This window comes from Monodelphis domestica, chromosome 6 (genome assembly GCF_027887165.1).
Source record: "Monodelphis domestica isolate mMonDom1 chromosome 6, mMonDom1.pri, whole genome shotgun sequence".
In the NCBI taxonomy this organism is placed as follows: domain Eukaryota; kingdom Metazoa; phylum Chordata; class Mammalia; order Didelphimorphia; family Didelphidae; genus Monodelphis; species Monodelphis domestica.
The window spans coordinates 74,981,706-74,998,784 of NC_077232.1; the positions used below are offsets into that span (position 1 = coordinate 74,981,706).

At 36.0% G+C, this 17,079-nt stretch overlaps 1 protein-coding gene across 6 annotated transcripts in view; it reads right to left on the reverse strand.

Moving 5' to 3' along the window:
* ATRN (attractin) overlaps positions 1-17,079 on the reverse strand; it is a 230,099-nt gene that overhangs the window by 90,289 nt on the left and 122,731 nt on the right. For 5 of the 6 annotated variants that reach the window (XR_008912798.1, XM_056802271.1, XM_056802270.1 and 2 more), the window contains exons 21-24: positions 15,881-15,933; positions 14,244-14,338; positions 13,722-13,800; positions 9,601-9,758 (exon numbers count right to left, since the gene is read on the reverse strand). Coding sequence is in view for 5 of the 6 variants with exons in the window: in XM_056802271.1 (XP_056658249.1) it covers positions 9,601-9,758; positions 13,722-13,800; positions 14,244-14,338; positions 15,881-15,933 (385 nt within the window). In the remaining variant the exon portion in view is untranslated. Of the gene's footprint in view, positions 1-7,165; positions 7,709-9,600; positions 9,759-13,721; positions 13,801-14,243; positions 14,339-15,880; positions 15,934-17,079 lie in introns of those variants that run through there. The other variant, XM_056802274.1, reaches the window with a different exon arrangement.

Below are 17,079 nucleotides of genomic sequence, written 5' to 3' on the forward strand. Positions count from 1 at the left end.
AAAACAACTGAAAGCTAAGAACTCTAATCATTGCAATAATCAACCACGACTTCAGAAGTAGTGATGAAAGATGCTACTCACCTTCTAACAATAAGGTGATGAACTCAAGGTGAAGAATGAAACATTTTCAGAACGATGCAATTTAGGTATTATTTGATAAAGGTCTTGTTTTTCTTTCTTTAAATTTGGGGCAACAGATTTGGGGTGGTTTGCAATAGGGCTATTAAGTTTTGTTTTGTTTTTTTAAGAAGAAAAGTGAGAAAAGGAATTAATTGAAGTATATATTTTTTTAATGCATGAAAGGGAGGTCAGCAGGGAACAAAGAAAATGAATGCTTTCAAAATAAAATGTTAAGGGGAGGCTAGAGGGCTCAGAGGATAGAGAGCCAGACTTGGAGACAGAAAATCCTGGATTCAAATCAGACCTCATACACTTCCTAGCTCTGTGACTCTGGGCAAGTCACTTAACCCCAATTGCCTAGCCTGGTTATTCTGCCGATGGTTCTAAGGCAAAAGGCAAGGGTTTTAAATATTCATATAATATCTTAAATGTGTGCTTTAGTAGTACCTGGAGTATATTATATGTAACTACACATACAATCCTCTGGTCTGCTTTATAAATGAAAATGAGCGTCTTATTTGGTATTTGTTAGGTTCCAAATATCAAGTTATTTTTAAAAATTTAAACATGTTTAATGAAGTAGAACTAAAAATTTTCAAATAGGAATGAGCATAAAAACATACATCAATTCTTTTTTAAAAATAAACTAATAAAAAGAACTACCAAAGAAAAGAATTTCTGATCCTGATGGATTCCCAGGAAAATTCTATCAAACTTTTTTTTTTAAACCCTTACCTTCCGTCTTGGAGTCAATACTATGTATTGGCTCCAAGGCAGAAGAGTGGCAAGGGCTAGGCAATGGGGGTCAAGTGACTTGCCCAGGTCACACAACTGGGAAGTGTCTGAGGCCAGATTTGAACCTAGGACCTCCCATCTCTAGGGCTGGCTCTCAATCCACTGAGCTACCCAGCTGCCCCCTCTATCAAACTTTTAAAGAACAATTAGCAGCACTACACTAATTTTCAAAGATAAAAAAAAAGCACTATATCAGACGTTTTTGAATATGGTCCTAATACCTAAACCACAGAGGATAAAGCAAAGAATGATAGGCCAACATCATTTATAAATATCAATTCAACATTTTAAAATAAAATGCTGTGAAATGCACTATAGTAATTCACTCAAAACGTCAATCACAAGTTAGATTTATACTAGGAATGCAAACATGGTTCAACATTGCAAACATAACCAATGTAATTAATCACATTAAAAACAAAAACACCCCAAACTACACTTTTGTTTTGATATAAAAAGAAAACTTTTGACAAAGTACAATATTCATTTATGCAAAAAAAATATGAAGTACAGTCATAAAAGGATCTTTGTAATCATAAAAAATATCTAAAATCAAAAGCAAGCATCTTTCACAATGGGCATATACTCACTATCCCAATAAATATAGGTGCAAAGCAAGGATACCAATTCTCCCCATTATTATTTAATACAATTCTAGAAATGCAAGTGGTAGTAATGATAAGAAAAATTAAATGTGTAAAGATATGAAAAGAGTATTTAAAATGATCCATGTTTGATGATGACATGGCAGCTTAATTAAAAAATGCTAGGAAACCAAGAAAGATACTAAGACAATAGCTCCAGCAAAGTTGCAGGTAAATAAATAAACCTATAAAAGTCAATAGTATTACTATGTAATAAAGAACAAAATCCAAGATAAATGGAAATTCCATTCAAAGGAACTGGGGGATCAGTCTGGGAAAGCACGCATACTATCTATAGAGATTCAATTATAAAGTGTTCCTTAAAGAAATAAAGAATAACTAAAAAGCTGGAAGACTATTTAGTGCTTATGGCTGTGCTAATATAATAAAAACAATTATACAGTAGGACCTTGTTTTACACAAACTCAAAATATGAAAATTCAGTATATATAATTAGCAATAAAAAAAGGCAGAAAAATATACAAAATAAAAATTTTTGATTATGCACTAAATCCATGCCATTTTCTCTCTCACAGCAGTTCACCCAATCACATTCATTCCCATTCTGAGAAGCGTTAGGGTAAGTTACTACATTGTTTTGTGCCAAACATTAGCTCCCATATCAATCCTTGTCCCAAGTCTTTGTAACAAGTTGTGTCAAGCAATGCTTCTCTTTGTTTCATTCACACTTTTTAGTTATTATTAATAATAGCCCCAAAATACAAGAGTAGTGATGCTGGTAACTCTGATAAGCCTAAAAAAGTCATAAAGTGTTTGGTCTGTTTGTATAAGAAATATTTATTAAATAATGGGGTTCACTACTATGCATGATTTTTAACTTGGCTGAAGGGTCTAGAATGTGCTGGTCACATAAAATGAGGTCCTATTGGACTATCAAAGTTAATTTGCAAGTTATAATTCAAACTATCAGCAGGATATTTTACAACATTCTTTAGTCCCATCCCTTGTCCTACAACCAGATTTACTTTTCTGGCATGTCTTTAACTTTCTTATGTGAAACATCAATTCTCCACCTGATCTAACTTGAGGTATCTGCTACTTTTCTCTTTCTTCTTTAACTCCAAAGGCATCTCCACAAACTGGCAGCTCCACCTTCCTGCCACAGTGCTCCTTTACACTTGCCAGGGGTTTCCTTAACACACAACAAATCTAAATGCCTCTTTAGGATACAGATCTAGTAGTGATACTGCTGGGTCAAAGGGTATGCATAGTTTGAGAGCCCATTGGGTATAGTTCCAAATTGCTCTCCAGAATAGCTGGATCGGTTTACTACTCCACCAACAGTGGTACCCCAGAGCTATTTATCTAGCTTCATTTATCTAATCAATAGTGATTTACAGCATTTTTTCACATCCATAGATTGCTTAGCTTACTTTTGAAAGCTGCCTGTTTAAATCCTTTGGCTTTATCAATTGGAGAATGGCTCTTATTTTTGTAAGTCTGTCTTAGTTCTATACTCAGTATATACTTAAGAAATGAGGCCACCATCAGAGAAACTTGCTGTAAAATTTTTTTGATATTACATTATGGTACTTTTTAGTGTCAATGTGGAATTGAAATGTAATTTCCCTGGTTCTCTCTCAATAGTTAGGTCTATTTTAGCTATTGCTTTGTCTGAGACATGATGGCTTTGCTTCCTTATGTTTTTTAAACTTCAGATAAAACATTAGATTCTGCTCTAGCCCTTTATTTTAACTGTTTTTCCATTTCAAGTGTGTAGTTTGTGACTTCCAGTTCTGGAGCCAAGATGGTGGAGTAGAAGTAGGGAAGCTTGAAACCACCATGAGAATCCCCTCCAATCAATCCTAACACAACACCATAAAATGAATGCTGGAGGGAAAAAACCCTACAAGGATACAGAGTGAAGTAGCTTTCAAACTAAAAGGTAGGCAGAGAACATCTGGGTCATTGGGGTGAGAGGGAAGCACAGACAACAGGAGGCTACAGAAAGGAGTAAGGAAGAAACCAAGAGCAAGCCACAACCTCACACCCCACATCTGCTGTGCCAGGTTCTGAACCTGAGCCCAAGGCAACATCCAGACACCAAGACCCTACCTGGGCAGATGCACACCCCTTGCGGTTCTAAGCAAACCAGTAGTAGGGGCAAGAATTCCAGCCCAGGGCAGTCTGTGCTGAAGCAGTCTGATCTATGTGGACCCACAGCAGTCAGGAGCTTCAGCTAGGGCCTGTGGCAAGAACACAGATTCCAGTTTGGGGTAATCGGTAGCCACAAAGCTGGGCCCCCTGAGCCTCTCATCAAAGGCTCAAGGGCAGGAGAATCTGCTGGGTGCATGACCTGATCAAACCCTGAGTGAGATCAAAAGCTTCAACCAAACCTGAGGATAGAATATGAGCTGTCCCTGATCTGATTGAGCCCACAGTGAGACCTAAAGCCTCCACCCAAGTCTGAGGTGATAATTTCAGCCATCAGCAGTCTCAAGGGTTAAATTGAATCAGCAGTGGGAATGGCTCTCAGAGCTCCCAGCCTACAGGCCATCATACCATCTTGGAAGAACTGAAACTGGCAGACACCCAGAAACAAACCCAGGGGTAGCATCAAAGAAGGACTGAAGCTTAAGAGGGTACCCTAACTTCCTAGAGAACAGTGATTATCTATAAAAAAGGTTGGAAAAATGAGCAGACAACAACAACAAAAAAAAACCTAACTACAGAGAATTTTTATGGAAATAAAAAGCAAGGCACAGACACAGCTGGGGACAGTGAAAGCAAAGCTAACACATGCAAAATCCAAAAGAAAAATATGATTTTGACACAGATTCCGGAAGAGGTCAAAGAGGACTTCAAGTGTGTAGCTTGTAAACAATAATACATTGCTGGATTCTGGTTTCTAACCCATTTTGCTATCTGCTTCGTTACATATCAGAGAGCCAGACACTGCCACTGCATTTTATGCACTGTCTGATGCTCTAGCTTGCATTGCCATGATTTGTGGGAAATGCTTGGATAAGGTTTGGGGTTGCTTCTCTTCTTTTTAGATTGTTTTTCCTTTCGATTCATGTTAGTTATCAAAAGATTAAGATAGAGTAGAGTTCTGCCCACGGAGAGTTGAGGTTTGACCCATGCAGAACCTCCACCTTGCTCAGCTGGCTGCTCATAAGCTGTCTGGTCCCACCACCTGGGGTAGCCTCACTCATCGCTGTATGGGTGGTGGCAGGTGCCTTAGGTTTTTCTCCGACCCTACTTTCTCCAGAGGGCAGGCTCAAAATGTTCTGTACTGTTTAGACTGAATTGTTTTGGTTTGTGATACTGATTTGGGCATGGCACACAGGAGCAGCAGAATGCCATCCACTTGCTTTTCTTCTCAAGTGCCTTAAAAGAGCCTCTCTCTTTCTCTCTCTCTCTCTCTCTCTCTCTCTCTCTCTCTCTCTGAGAGAGAACCAGTTTGTGTTGTAGTGCCCAGACTAGTTAATTAAAAAAGCATTCAAATTGAAAAAAAAATTCGATTTTATGGGTGATTTCATTCCATTCACATTCATAATACGATTACTATGTATTTCCCTCCATTCCATTTTTTCTCTTCTCTCTTTTTATCTTGTCTCTCTTCAAAAGTCCATTTTGCTTCTAACCACTACTTCCCTTAACTTGCCATCTCTTTATTATTACCTCCCCTTTTTCTCTGTTCTATATACAACTAAGTATGTATATGCATTCTTTCATTTTTGAACCAATTCTGATGAGTGAGGTTTAAGCAATGTCTGCCACCTCTCCATTTCTCTTCTACTATAAAAGTTCTTCCTTGCATGCCTCTTCTAATTGGGAAATTTTCCTCATTAACTTCTCCATTCCTCATTCTTTCTTACTATAATTTGTAAGTTCATATTAAAAAGATCATGCCTAATTTGATTTATACATTTCTCCCTTTGGTGGAGTTATCAATTTAGTCACTTTGCTACAAATCTCTGGAATAAGTCTTTTCCTAACTCAATTTGTATTGTCTTCTTCTTGTCCCCTTATTTGGCTAGATTTGTGCCCATCATGGTAAAACTTCCCCAGAATCCACTGTAAGAAAGTGTACCAGGTTCACCTTACCATCAATCAAGTGGTGAGATCTTCCCATTTAATAGCACAGTAGAAGCCTGTCACTCGCCCTAACATATTTGCACAACACCAAAAAATAAGTTGAATCATGGACAACTCATCCTGTATTGACAAGAATTTGAACCGAATTGAAGAGAGTGAAAAGGTTATACAAGGTCACTTTGCAAGCCATGAGAAATGAAACAAAAACAGCTAGTCATCCTTTGGCTGTGGCTAATAGATGTGATTAAGTCCTTGGGTTGGTATATTTCTTCTTCCACAAAGGAAATGACAAAAAAAAAAGTTGAGACCTTGAAATGATAATGCCATTGGCACTTTCATTCATCAAAATGCCAAATACCTGAACCTGAACAGCTAGTACTGTAGGCACGAGTCCTTAAACAGAGATAAGGAATAATCTTAATCTGCTCTGAGATTATACAGGTTAGACAGATTGTTTTAGTTACCAAAGGAAGATTTGTGTCCTAAAGGATACAATGTTATATCTACATCTCAGGCTCTCCTAGAAACCTTACATTAGTTTTGTTGCATCACAACTGCCAAAAGATCTGTTCAGCTTCAAGGGTACCTAACTAGTTAGGCCTCAGTTAAATTTAGAGAGTGAATCATGGGAATTGTCTATGCCATTGTCCTAATCCTCAAAGTTAAGCTTGCTAGTGGCTGTATCTTCTCTGTCAAGTTTTTTAACTTTTAAACTCTCTCCAAGAATAGAGGACTATGGGGGCAGCTGGGTAGCTCAGTGGATTGAGGACCAGACCTAGAGACGGGAGGTCCTAGGTTCAAATCTGGCCTCAGACACTTCCCAGCTGTGTGACCCTGGGCAAGTCACTTGACCCCCATTGCCTAACCCTTGCCACTCTTCTGCCTTGGAGCCAATACACAGTATTAAACCAATACACAGGTTTAAAAAAAAAAAAAGAATAGAGGTCTAGATGATCTTTGTCTTCCTGATAGAATATGAGCTCTCTGAGGGCAAAGACCTGTTCATTTTTGTTACTGTATTTCCAGTGCTTACCACCAGATATAGCCAGCACTTAAGAAACAGCTATGGACTGACAGACTATTAGGATTACCTCTTCTTGATTTCCAGAATAATGACCTTTGAGCTCTAGAAGTACAAAAAGACAGGATGGAAAAAATAGGTCTCTAGGCTTATGAAATTTTGTTGCACTTCTACAGACCATTATGTTACCACAACTGGTAGGTATACTAGATGTCACTACTTTAAGGGACTGAAAATTTTCTCTTATGAGAAATCTTACTTTCTCCAGGCAGAACAACAGAAAAGCACTCATTCAATTTACAACAGTAATAAAGATATCTGTTACAATGTTTCTTGTTTCCAGAATGCTTCAAGTACTGGGTCAAGTACAAGACACTGGGTCACTAACTCAATTTTATATATTTATATATGTTATATATAAATATATATATGTATATATACACTCATTTTCTCTTCCAATTTTGTATACCTTCTTTTATCTTCTCTACTACCCCCATTTCATCTTCTATTCTTCAAAGAGCATAAAAAAAATGTTAAGCTTTGTGCAGGTCAGGGAGGAGCTTCATCATGGCACTTGGATAATTTGTTTGTTTTTAATTGAAAATTTTTATTTAATTAATTTAGAATATTTTTCCATGGTTACATAACTCATGTTCTTTCCCTCTCCTCCCCTGCCCCTCATAGCTGACATGCAATTCCACTGGGTTTTACATGTGTCATTGATCAAGACCTATTTCCATATTATTGATATTTGCACTAGGGTGATCGTTTAGAATCTACATCCCCAATCATATCCCCATCGACCCATGTGATCAAGCAGTTGTTTTAATTCTGTGTTTCTATTCCCACAGTTCTTTCTTTGGATGAGGATAGTGTTCTTTCTCATAAGTCCCTCAGAATTGTCCTGGATCACTGCATTGCTGCTAGTAGAGAAATCCATTACATTTGATTGTAGCACAGTGTATCAGTCTCTGTGTACAATGTTCTCCTGGTTCTGCTCCTTTCACTCTGCATCAGTTTCTGGGGGTCATTCCAGTTCACATGGAATTCCTCCAGTTTATTATTCCTTTGAGCACAATAGTATTCCATCACCAACAGATAACACAATTTGTTCAGCCATTCCCCAATTGAAGGCATCCCCTCATTTTCCAATTCCTCATTTTCCAATTTTTTGCCACCACAAAAAGTGAAGCTATGAATATTCTTGTACAAGTCTTTTTCCTTATTATCTCTTTGGAGTACAAACCCAGCAGTGCTATGGCTGGATCAAAGGGCAGACAGTCTTTTATCGCCCTTTGGGCATAGTTCCAAATTGCCCTCCAGAACGGTTGGATCGATTCACAACTCCACCAGCAATGCATTAGTGTCCCAATTTTGCCACATCCCCTCCAACATTTATTAATTTCCTTTGTTGCACTCAAACTCTTTGTGTCTCAAATATTTATTCCTCTTGCACAACTTTAAGTAATAAAAGAAAAAAAGCCAGGCCAATCAAAAATCGCCAAGTCCTAAGTCAACTCTTCACCAGGTGAAGAGGTGGTTTCAGACTAAAATCTCTGTCTCCAAGTGTAGTGGTAGTGCACTGCCTATTAAACCATGCTGCCTCCTTCTTACACTAAGTGCTTACTGTCTGTCAAACTGGGCAAATGTCCCCTTTTGCTACCCTCCACTATAGCCTTATACTTAAACAGGCTATAGAGGGTTAAAGTCAGACTCTGGATTCCATGCAGAGTCCAAGCACTCTCAGGTCTGACTATGCTTGGAAAGCTTTTGGGAATGGGTCTAAAGGATGGACTGTAGGTCTGTCATCTGTGCACCAGTTGTCTTCATTATCATTAGAAGTTCATCATTATGGGAGCGGCTGTCAACTAATTAAAAATTTTAAGCAATATCAAATTGTACAGACCAGCTATACCAAGGAAATCATAAATTATTCAAAATATCACAAAAATCCTTTTGGGGTGGGGGGTTGATGATACATACAATATTATCATCTCTGTCAGAAATTCTTCTCTAAAGATCTACTACAACTGGTTACTCTCTATTCAATAATCCTTTTTTCAACCTTCACCTTCTATCTTAGAATTGATACTAAGTATTGGTTCCAAGGTAGAAGAGTGGCAAAGGCTAGACAATTGGAGTTAAGTGACTTGCTCAGGGTCATTCAGCTAGGTAGTATCTGAGGCCAAATTTGAACCCAGGCCCTCCTGTCTTTGGGCCTGGTTCTCTTATCCACTAAGCTATCATACAATAATTCTAAGAAATGTCATCTCATCCAATCTCATTCTTTTTCTACCAAGGGATCTAAAAGAAGTAATTTAATTCTATTCCACAAACAATCTTTAAGCATATAATATGTGATAGGTACTATGCACCACAGAATTTGCAGATAACACTATAAAGAGACCATTTTAGGTCCTTTTTGCTCAAAGAAAAATAAAATTAATATGAGAGAGAAAAATAGAATCTATGCCACTGTTTTTGATTAAAATGGTTAAATAATATATCACCCACTTAAAATTCTAGTCAGCAGAGAACCAATGTAGGCAGAGGAGGATTATAAAAATGCCATTTCCTTTAGTGTGTTTAAATAGGTCACAACTTTATTATTACAAAATGGATGGTAAATCTAGTCTGAATTATACTATTTTTAAAAATTAACTACTTTTAGTTAATACCTATACTAGGTTAACATGAATAGGGCATTTGGAATCTGTTATTAATATCTGTGCAACTGACATGGTAATGTTATGTACCAGATCAAGATCTATAAATCAATTAAAAATAGGTCACTCTATATGGCTGTAATCTACCCCTCTTTGCTTTTTGTTAAACTATTTGCCCAGAATACATTTTTCCCCACAAACATTACAAAAATAAATCAAACTCTCCCAAAATTACACCATCATGAATTCCAAATTAGTTAAATTTAACTTAATGATAAGAGGTAAATGTTACCTGAATTTTGATTGGCCAGGTAAAATTGCTGACATAAACAAAGAAAGTGATATTTGGGTGACTACGGAAATCAAATTTCTCATTGGAGAAGCTATCTTTGTACTCTTTAACGTTGGTTTTTGAAACAACAGGCATCTCTTCTCCAGCTTGTGTCCCAGCTGTTGGAATGAGAAAAAGAGAATTAGTACATTTGTAGGCTATTAATATACCATAGATTACCTTCATATGTAAAGATTTCCTACTTTTCCCTAATTATAGAAAAATAGCCAAAAGAACAAAGGGTTTTGTGGCAATATGACAATATATATTTCTTTCAGGCTAAGACATGCTTATATATTATTTACCACAGAAATAAAGAATGAACAGTTTTTCAAAATACTATTAAATTGCAACCTCATTACTATTTTTTGCAATATTTCAAGTCACATTTTCTACATTCAACTTATTTTGCTCTCAACTGTCTAGAAAAACAAACAAACCTTAAAGCATGTATACTAGGTCCCTGAGTCCATCTCTATACTTCAAAATAAATGACAATTGTGAAGAGCACAGAGGGGGCTAGGAAGGTGCTTGAAGTATCACCTAATCTAGTCTTCTGTTTACAGGCAAAAAGTATGACTAAATCTTTACATGCTGATGAAACTCTTTCCAAGAGCCCCTTCACAAATTTTAACTAACTCCTCCAGGAATTAAACCCTTTTAAGAAACAAAAGTGTTTGAAGGGGCCTCAGAAATCATCTTATAAAATCTCTCATTTTACAGAAGACTGTGAACTTAAAAGCTGGCTTCAGTACTTTATTGCTTTTTCGTGTCTACGTTGTCTACATTTCCCCTTGTATTCTTACTCTCTTCCCTAGTAGAGAACCATCTCATAAAACAAAAATGAAAAGAAAAAAAAAGGAAGAGAAAGAATTCAAGAAAGCCAATAAATGTATCAAAAAATCTGACACTCTTGTAATACTCTACAGCTATGAACCTTCCACCTCTGTGAATGCTTGGTTGGAATCTTTTCATATTACCTTTTGCCAGTTTGTTCTTTATAATTCTGCAATATTTGTTTTCGATTGGATTTTTAAAATTTACATGCTTTAGACTATTTTCCTGGTTCTGTTTATCTCACTTTGTATGAATTCATGTCTTTCATGTCTCTCTGTATTCATAATGTGCTCATAATTTGGGTCATAATTTGCTTTGCCATTCCTGATTCAATCAATACCTTATTTCAAGATCTTTGCTATCACAAAAAGTCCTGCTCTTGATATTTTAGTGTATGTGAGGCTTTCTTTTTTGTCTTTAACCTCCTTGTCGTATATATGCTTAAACAGTGGGATCTCTGGTTAAAAGATATGAACATTTTAGTTATTTTATCTACATAATTCCAAATTGTTCTCCAAAACAGTTGGATAAATTCACAGCTTCACCCATAACCCAACAGTGTGACTTTCCAAACCCTTCCAACACTAGCCATTCTCATTTTTTATCATCTCTGCTGATTGGCAGGGTATGAGGTGAAACCTCAGGGTGGTTTTTATGTGCATTTTTCTTCTTATTAGTGATTTGGAGTCTGTCCTCATGAGGTTAATAGTTTGTAATTCTCCTTAAGTACTTTTAACACTTGTCCGTTGAGACTTCTGGATTATAAATTTCTGATATCCATTATAGCAAGGATACCTAATACAAAGAGTTTTTTCCCCTAGTTGATCATTTCTCTTTTTATACTGGATGCACTAATTTTGTTGGTGCAAAAGATTTAAAAATTCATTTAATCAAGTGTCATTTATCTTTCATGAGCATTTCTGTCTATTCCTTGTTTGATCAAAATCTCATCCTCTAACTCATACCTGTGAAAGAGGTCAAATCTGCTATTATTCTAATTTTTTATAGTGTGGTCTTTAATATTAGGCCATGTAACCATTTTGAATTTATTGTAGAATATCATGTAAAGTGTGTGTCTAAGTCTGATTTCTTTTGGATAGTTTTCTGATTTTCCCAGTAGTTCTTATAAATAATTGTTTCCTAGGTGATTTATATTTATTTAACACTGGATTAGTGGATTTGATTATTTCAGATTCATTCTTCTCTGGTTTAAGCTGATTTATAGTTCTATTTTAACCAATACTAATGATTTTAATGATTCTTTTTTATAATGTAGTTTGAGGTCTGAAAGTATTATCTCTTTTTCATTTTTATCTTTTAAAATTTATTTTTCTAACTATTCTAAGGTTATTTTGTTCCTTTAAATAAATTTTGTTATTATTTTTTCTGATTCTGTAGAAGTATCTATTTGGTAGTTTGATCAATATAACACAAATTTGTAAATTAACTTTGGTAATATTGTTGTTTTTATTTTATTGGCATGGCACAGTCGCAAACACTGAATAGTCCTCCATGTTCTTCTTTAAACAGAATTCTGTAATTTACTCTATATAGATACTAAGTGTGTTTAGGCAGAATGATACCTAAAGACTATGCATTTTGCAGTTATTTTGAATGTGGATTTCTCCAATATTGACTCTTAGGTTTTGTTCCTAAAGACTAGATAGCCCTTTAAAGGTGACAAAGTGCTTTATATATATCATCCTCACAAGAATTCTTAGAAGAATGTACTAGTGGATGTTATTATTGCTACTCTAGAGATAATAATGCAAAGACTCAGAAAAGATAAGCGATTTATCTCATAATAAGCAGAGCCAGATTGGGAACCCAGGACTTCTGATCATTTAATCCAATATTCTTTTTTACTGCATCACCATTGCTTTGGAGTGATAATTCCTGTCCTTTGAATGGTAAATATTGAATCTTCAAGCCTTGAAATCACTGCAGTTTATCCTTAAGGATAAACAAGTCCAACTGCTCATAACTTTCCTCATAAGCACTTATCTATTACCCACTAAGCTCTCCAGAACTCCTACACAATCTTCTGTAAGGATATGAGCAAGCATTGGATAGTTATGACTGCATGGGACAGCCATAAATGATTACATAGATACCAGCAGTGTGCAATAGAAGCTTTGTCTACAGTCATTCCATTAATGATGTGGGCTCAAGCCTTTAAGTTCACATATATTTTTCTGTGCAAAAAACTCATATTCCCCCTTGCTATGAAAAGATAAACCAGCCTTTGTTATATGCAGAACCAATCTTTTCTTATCTTTTGTTGGAACTTGATCCACCACTCCCACCCCTCAACCAGGGAATCACTATAAAGCTGACCCATCTGACTTTCTTGTCTTTAGAATCATTCCATCTCCATCTTGCCTGAACATATAAGCCTCATTCTCTCAAGCAAAATTGAGAACCATTAATACACGATCAGATTGTACTATATATACAGTCTTGGATCCAACTGCTTAAATATTTACAAAGCAGTTTATGGTGTTTGCAAATAAGTCATCAGCTCAGCCTCTCAACCCAAGTACCAACATTATGGGAGTCTAATTCAGGGGGAAAATCTCAGGCTCCAGAGAATTTGGAATGGAAAGGTCCATTGAGCAGGAGTATGGGAAAGGGGAAGTTATGCTAATTTTTCAGTCCAATAGTTGCAGTTATTTCTATATTGACTTAAGGCTTGCAAAGCACTTTCCTTATAACAACCCTGTGAGACAGATTAATTAGCCTGTCTGTTTTACAGATGAGAGAACTGAGGCTCAAAAATGGTAATTTACCTCTGGTCACAAAATAAGTGGGAAAACCAGGAATTAAACTTGGGGTACCAACTCCTAACTCTGATACTCTTTCCAGCACACTATCTCTTCTATCTTTTTTTTTTTAAATCCTTACCTTCCTTCTTAAGCATCAATACTGTGTACTGATTCTAGGGCAGCAGACAAGCAGTAAGGGCTAAGCAATGGGGGTTAAGTGACTTGCCCACGGTCACACAGCTAGGAAGTGTCTGAAGCCAGATTTTAACCTAGGACCTCCCATCTCTAGGCTTGGCTCTTTATCCACTGAGCCACCTACTTGCCTCCTCTTCTATCTTTATTCTTTTTAGTTTATCATTTTCCAACCTTCAAAATAACTTTGCAACTGGGCACAGGAATAGAAGACTAGATGTAACACAATGTCAGGATCTAAAGCCAAACACGTTCTAGTCTTTTGTGGTGACAAAGAGTTTTACTTACCTGCAAAGCTTGTTGCCCAAGTAATGTTGAGGTTGAAGTTTTTTGAGGCATTGATAAACATATCCAAGTCCCTGTTTTGCTGATTGAAAAGAGAAGGTCATGTTACAATGTGGTATCAGAACAATTCTGAAGTTTTACATGAAAGCCACAATTAAATTTCATTACTGTAAACTTTCCCAATTACAGGTGAATTCACATTTTACTAGTATCTCATGAGAAACCCAAAACTTTTGAGAAAAGCAAGTGTTGACAAGGAAGGGTAATTCCCAGGTGATTTCTTTATGCTGAGCTACAAATTCAAAATAAAATTCCATTTCCCTGCCATAAAGATATTAATGACTTATTGCTCCATAAAATATACATTATGGCCCAAGAAAGCATTAAAAAAATAAAAAGATTCCAGTTGATGACTGGACTATATTTCCTAAACTAAGAAAACCATAGCACTGCCTCTGCTATTAACCTCATACAAACAAACAAGAATCATCACAAAAGAGAGACATTAGGTCATTTTGATCATACTTCCTCAGGTGTAGCCACAAAATTGATAGCTGTGTAATAACGGTCATCCTCTTGGGATAGACTAAAGGTGAACTGATAGTCAATAAGAAGTGTATCTGCAGGGGAAAAAAATTATTCAGTTTTAGAAACAAAGAAACCCAGCAAGCAACAAATTTGAAAGTCAATCTGCTAGTGTTTAATGGGAAACAATGTAGGCAAAATGACCCTTATATAATAGTGGCAATATTATCATACAGGCTGGTTACTGTTATTTGTTCAGCTCATTCCTGAGGCTCAATAGTCAGAAAGAATTCTTCAGTTCATCCCCACCCAAAGATTAGGCTACTGGACAGAGGCCCTATTAAAAAGGGCTTTGTTGTCCTATTATTACCACCTACCACCCTCCTTACTCAACTGGTCCCTTGCTCTGTTTTGTGACCTTGGTTTTCAATTTATATAAGGTCTGTCCCTCATGTTGATCCCTTAAAACTGATTCCTGATTCCTTATTTTCACTTGAGCATTCTGGATGCCATGGACTAAACCCCTCTAAATTTCTAAAGGATTTCTGCCTTCATCTCCCACTTAGATAATGCTATGTGAGACCAAAGGCCATTTCTCCATCTTAAGTTCTGCCTTTTATTGCTCTGTTGCAAAAATGAATAATATGAAAATAGTTATCAAGTTAAAACATTTGTATAACCCAGTGGATTTGCTTGTTGGCTCCGGGAGGTGAGAAGGAAGAGGAGAGGGAAAGGAAATGTATCATGTAAACATGGAAAAATGTTTAAAAAAAATAAAAAGTAAATAAAAAGTTCTGCCTTTTGGTTTGTAGAACTCTTGTTGAAATACGTGGATTACTTTGATAAATCACTATTTAAAACAGGAGGTCAAGGAAATATATTCCAGAACTGGCATGAAATCATGAACTATTTTCTCAGGTATAATTGTTATTTAGTGCTTCATTTTCATCAGAAATATTTCCATATTTCAATTTTGAAAAGTAACAATGGAGACTTTGCATAATTTAAAAACACTCATCAAGCTTCTCATTTGCAAAACTTAAAGTTCTAAATAGATGAGTAATTATTTTTGATAGAACTGTGAAAAATGAAAAGCAGTTCAAATATGAACTCTGTTTCATAGGCAGAACACACACTGAACTCACATGCTCTGCGCTGTTCTCAGAGTAGGACCAGAATAAATGCTGACCTGAAGTGGGCCTAGTAACTCAGGTGCTAATTCCTGCTTTGCAGTTCTGTGGCATTTCTCTTTAAAGAAAAAAAAAAGTACTTTATAGGGGCCTCATATACAACCACCCTCCATAGAATGCTTGGAGCTGATAGGGCTCAATTGTGTTTATTTTGGTTTTTGAACTTGCTCTTCGAAGGTTCAATCAATATGCAGAATTACAAAAACAGGAAAAAAAAAGATAGAGTGTGAGCAGACAGTGATTACCCTTCTTAGAGTCAAGAAAATCATCAAAAGGATCTATTAAGACAGGTCCTTAGCAGAGAACCCAAAGGCCCCAGGACTCAGATTTCTCCTGGAGTTGACTGTTCTGCAGACTTCTAACAGAGGTATCTGATAAACATTCAAGCAAGTGCAATAGAACCACATACACTGTTCCCAGATAAGTCGGAAAAGTAGGAATACTTACAATAACATGTTCCTTTGAGAGGGTTTCCTTGATATCGATTTTCTACTTCACATCTAGAAAAATGTTAAGATTTATTATTTTCTTTTTTTTTTTGTGAAAAAGTGTTTTTATATTATTTGTAGATTTAAAATCAAATAGACTCAGAACTCAAACTTCACTCATATTAAATAAGTAAAAAATATTTTACAAGGCAGCAAGGCCACATTTTTCACTTATGTCCCACTCTTGATTATATCAGACTATGGTCATTCTACTTCTTCTAGCCTTTTCCTGTAACTATCCTTCCACTAACCCAAACATTTATTCTCTGAAAGAACATCTAGCAGGGTATTAAAAAAAAACCAACCAACTCTACAATAAACAAATACTGGAAAATCAAAACAGCCTAATGCAAACTGAATACAAAAGAAAAATTCAAATTACAAATGGAAAGTCATTTTTTGCTCTTTGGTAAATCAATTCCATATCCAAAAGGAGACTATTCTATATAGTGAAAATACTTTTCAACTTGACATTTCTAAATAAATTACCTTCTATGTTCCCTAAGTAGTTTCCTCTCATTTCTATAAATGGCAAGTGAAAAAAAGGATATGTAATCTACAAACTGTAGTTTATTTATACTCAAATAAACCTTGTTTCCCCTTTGAAAGAGAACTTGAAATTGGGAATGGCATATAAAGATCTCAATTTCAACTAGACTACCACAAATCACTAATTCCCATTTACAACTTTTTCAATGAGGCAAACTTAACAGTCTGTCTAGCATACCTAGGAAGGTGAAGATGAGCAAATATTCTCTATTCTTCCACAACTGTCATCTTAGATAATGCCAAAGTTTTGGCAAGAACCAAGGTGCCACACTGTGCTTACTTACAACTCTGAAGGGAGGGATGCAGAGCAGTTACTTTGTTTTAAAAAAGAGATCTTGTTGTATTTTTAATGAGGATCCAGAATGAAGATGATGGGATTTTGTAAAGAACTTCTTTGAGGGGGAACTTTAATTTTGCAGACATTGAAGCTTAAGTCAAAACATTATATTACTTTGTACTCAATCCTTGGGGAAAGATGCATAATGTATTTTACTATATCACCTCTTTATTTTGGAGTCTTGATTCAAAAACCAAAATAGGATCCACCAATGGCCTTCTCTTCAGAAACTATTAGCAGCAATATAAGGCATGCACCTTATAGACTTTAGT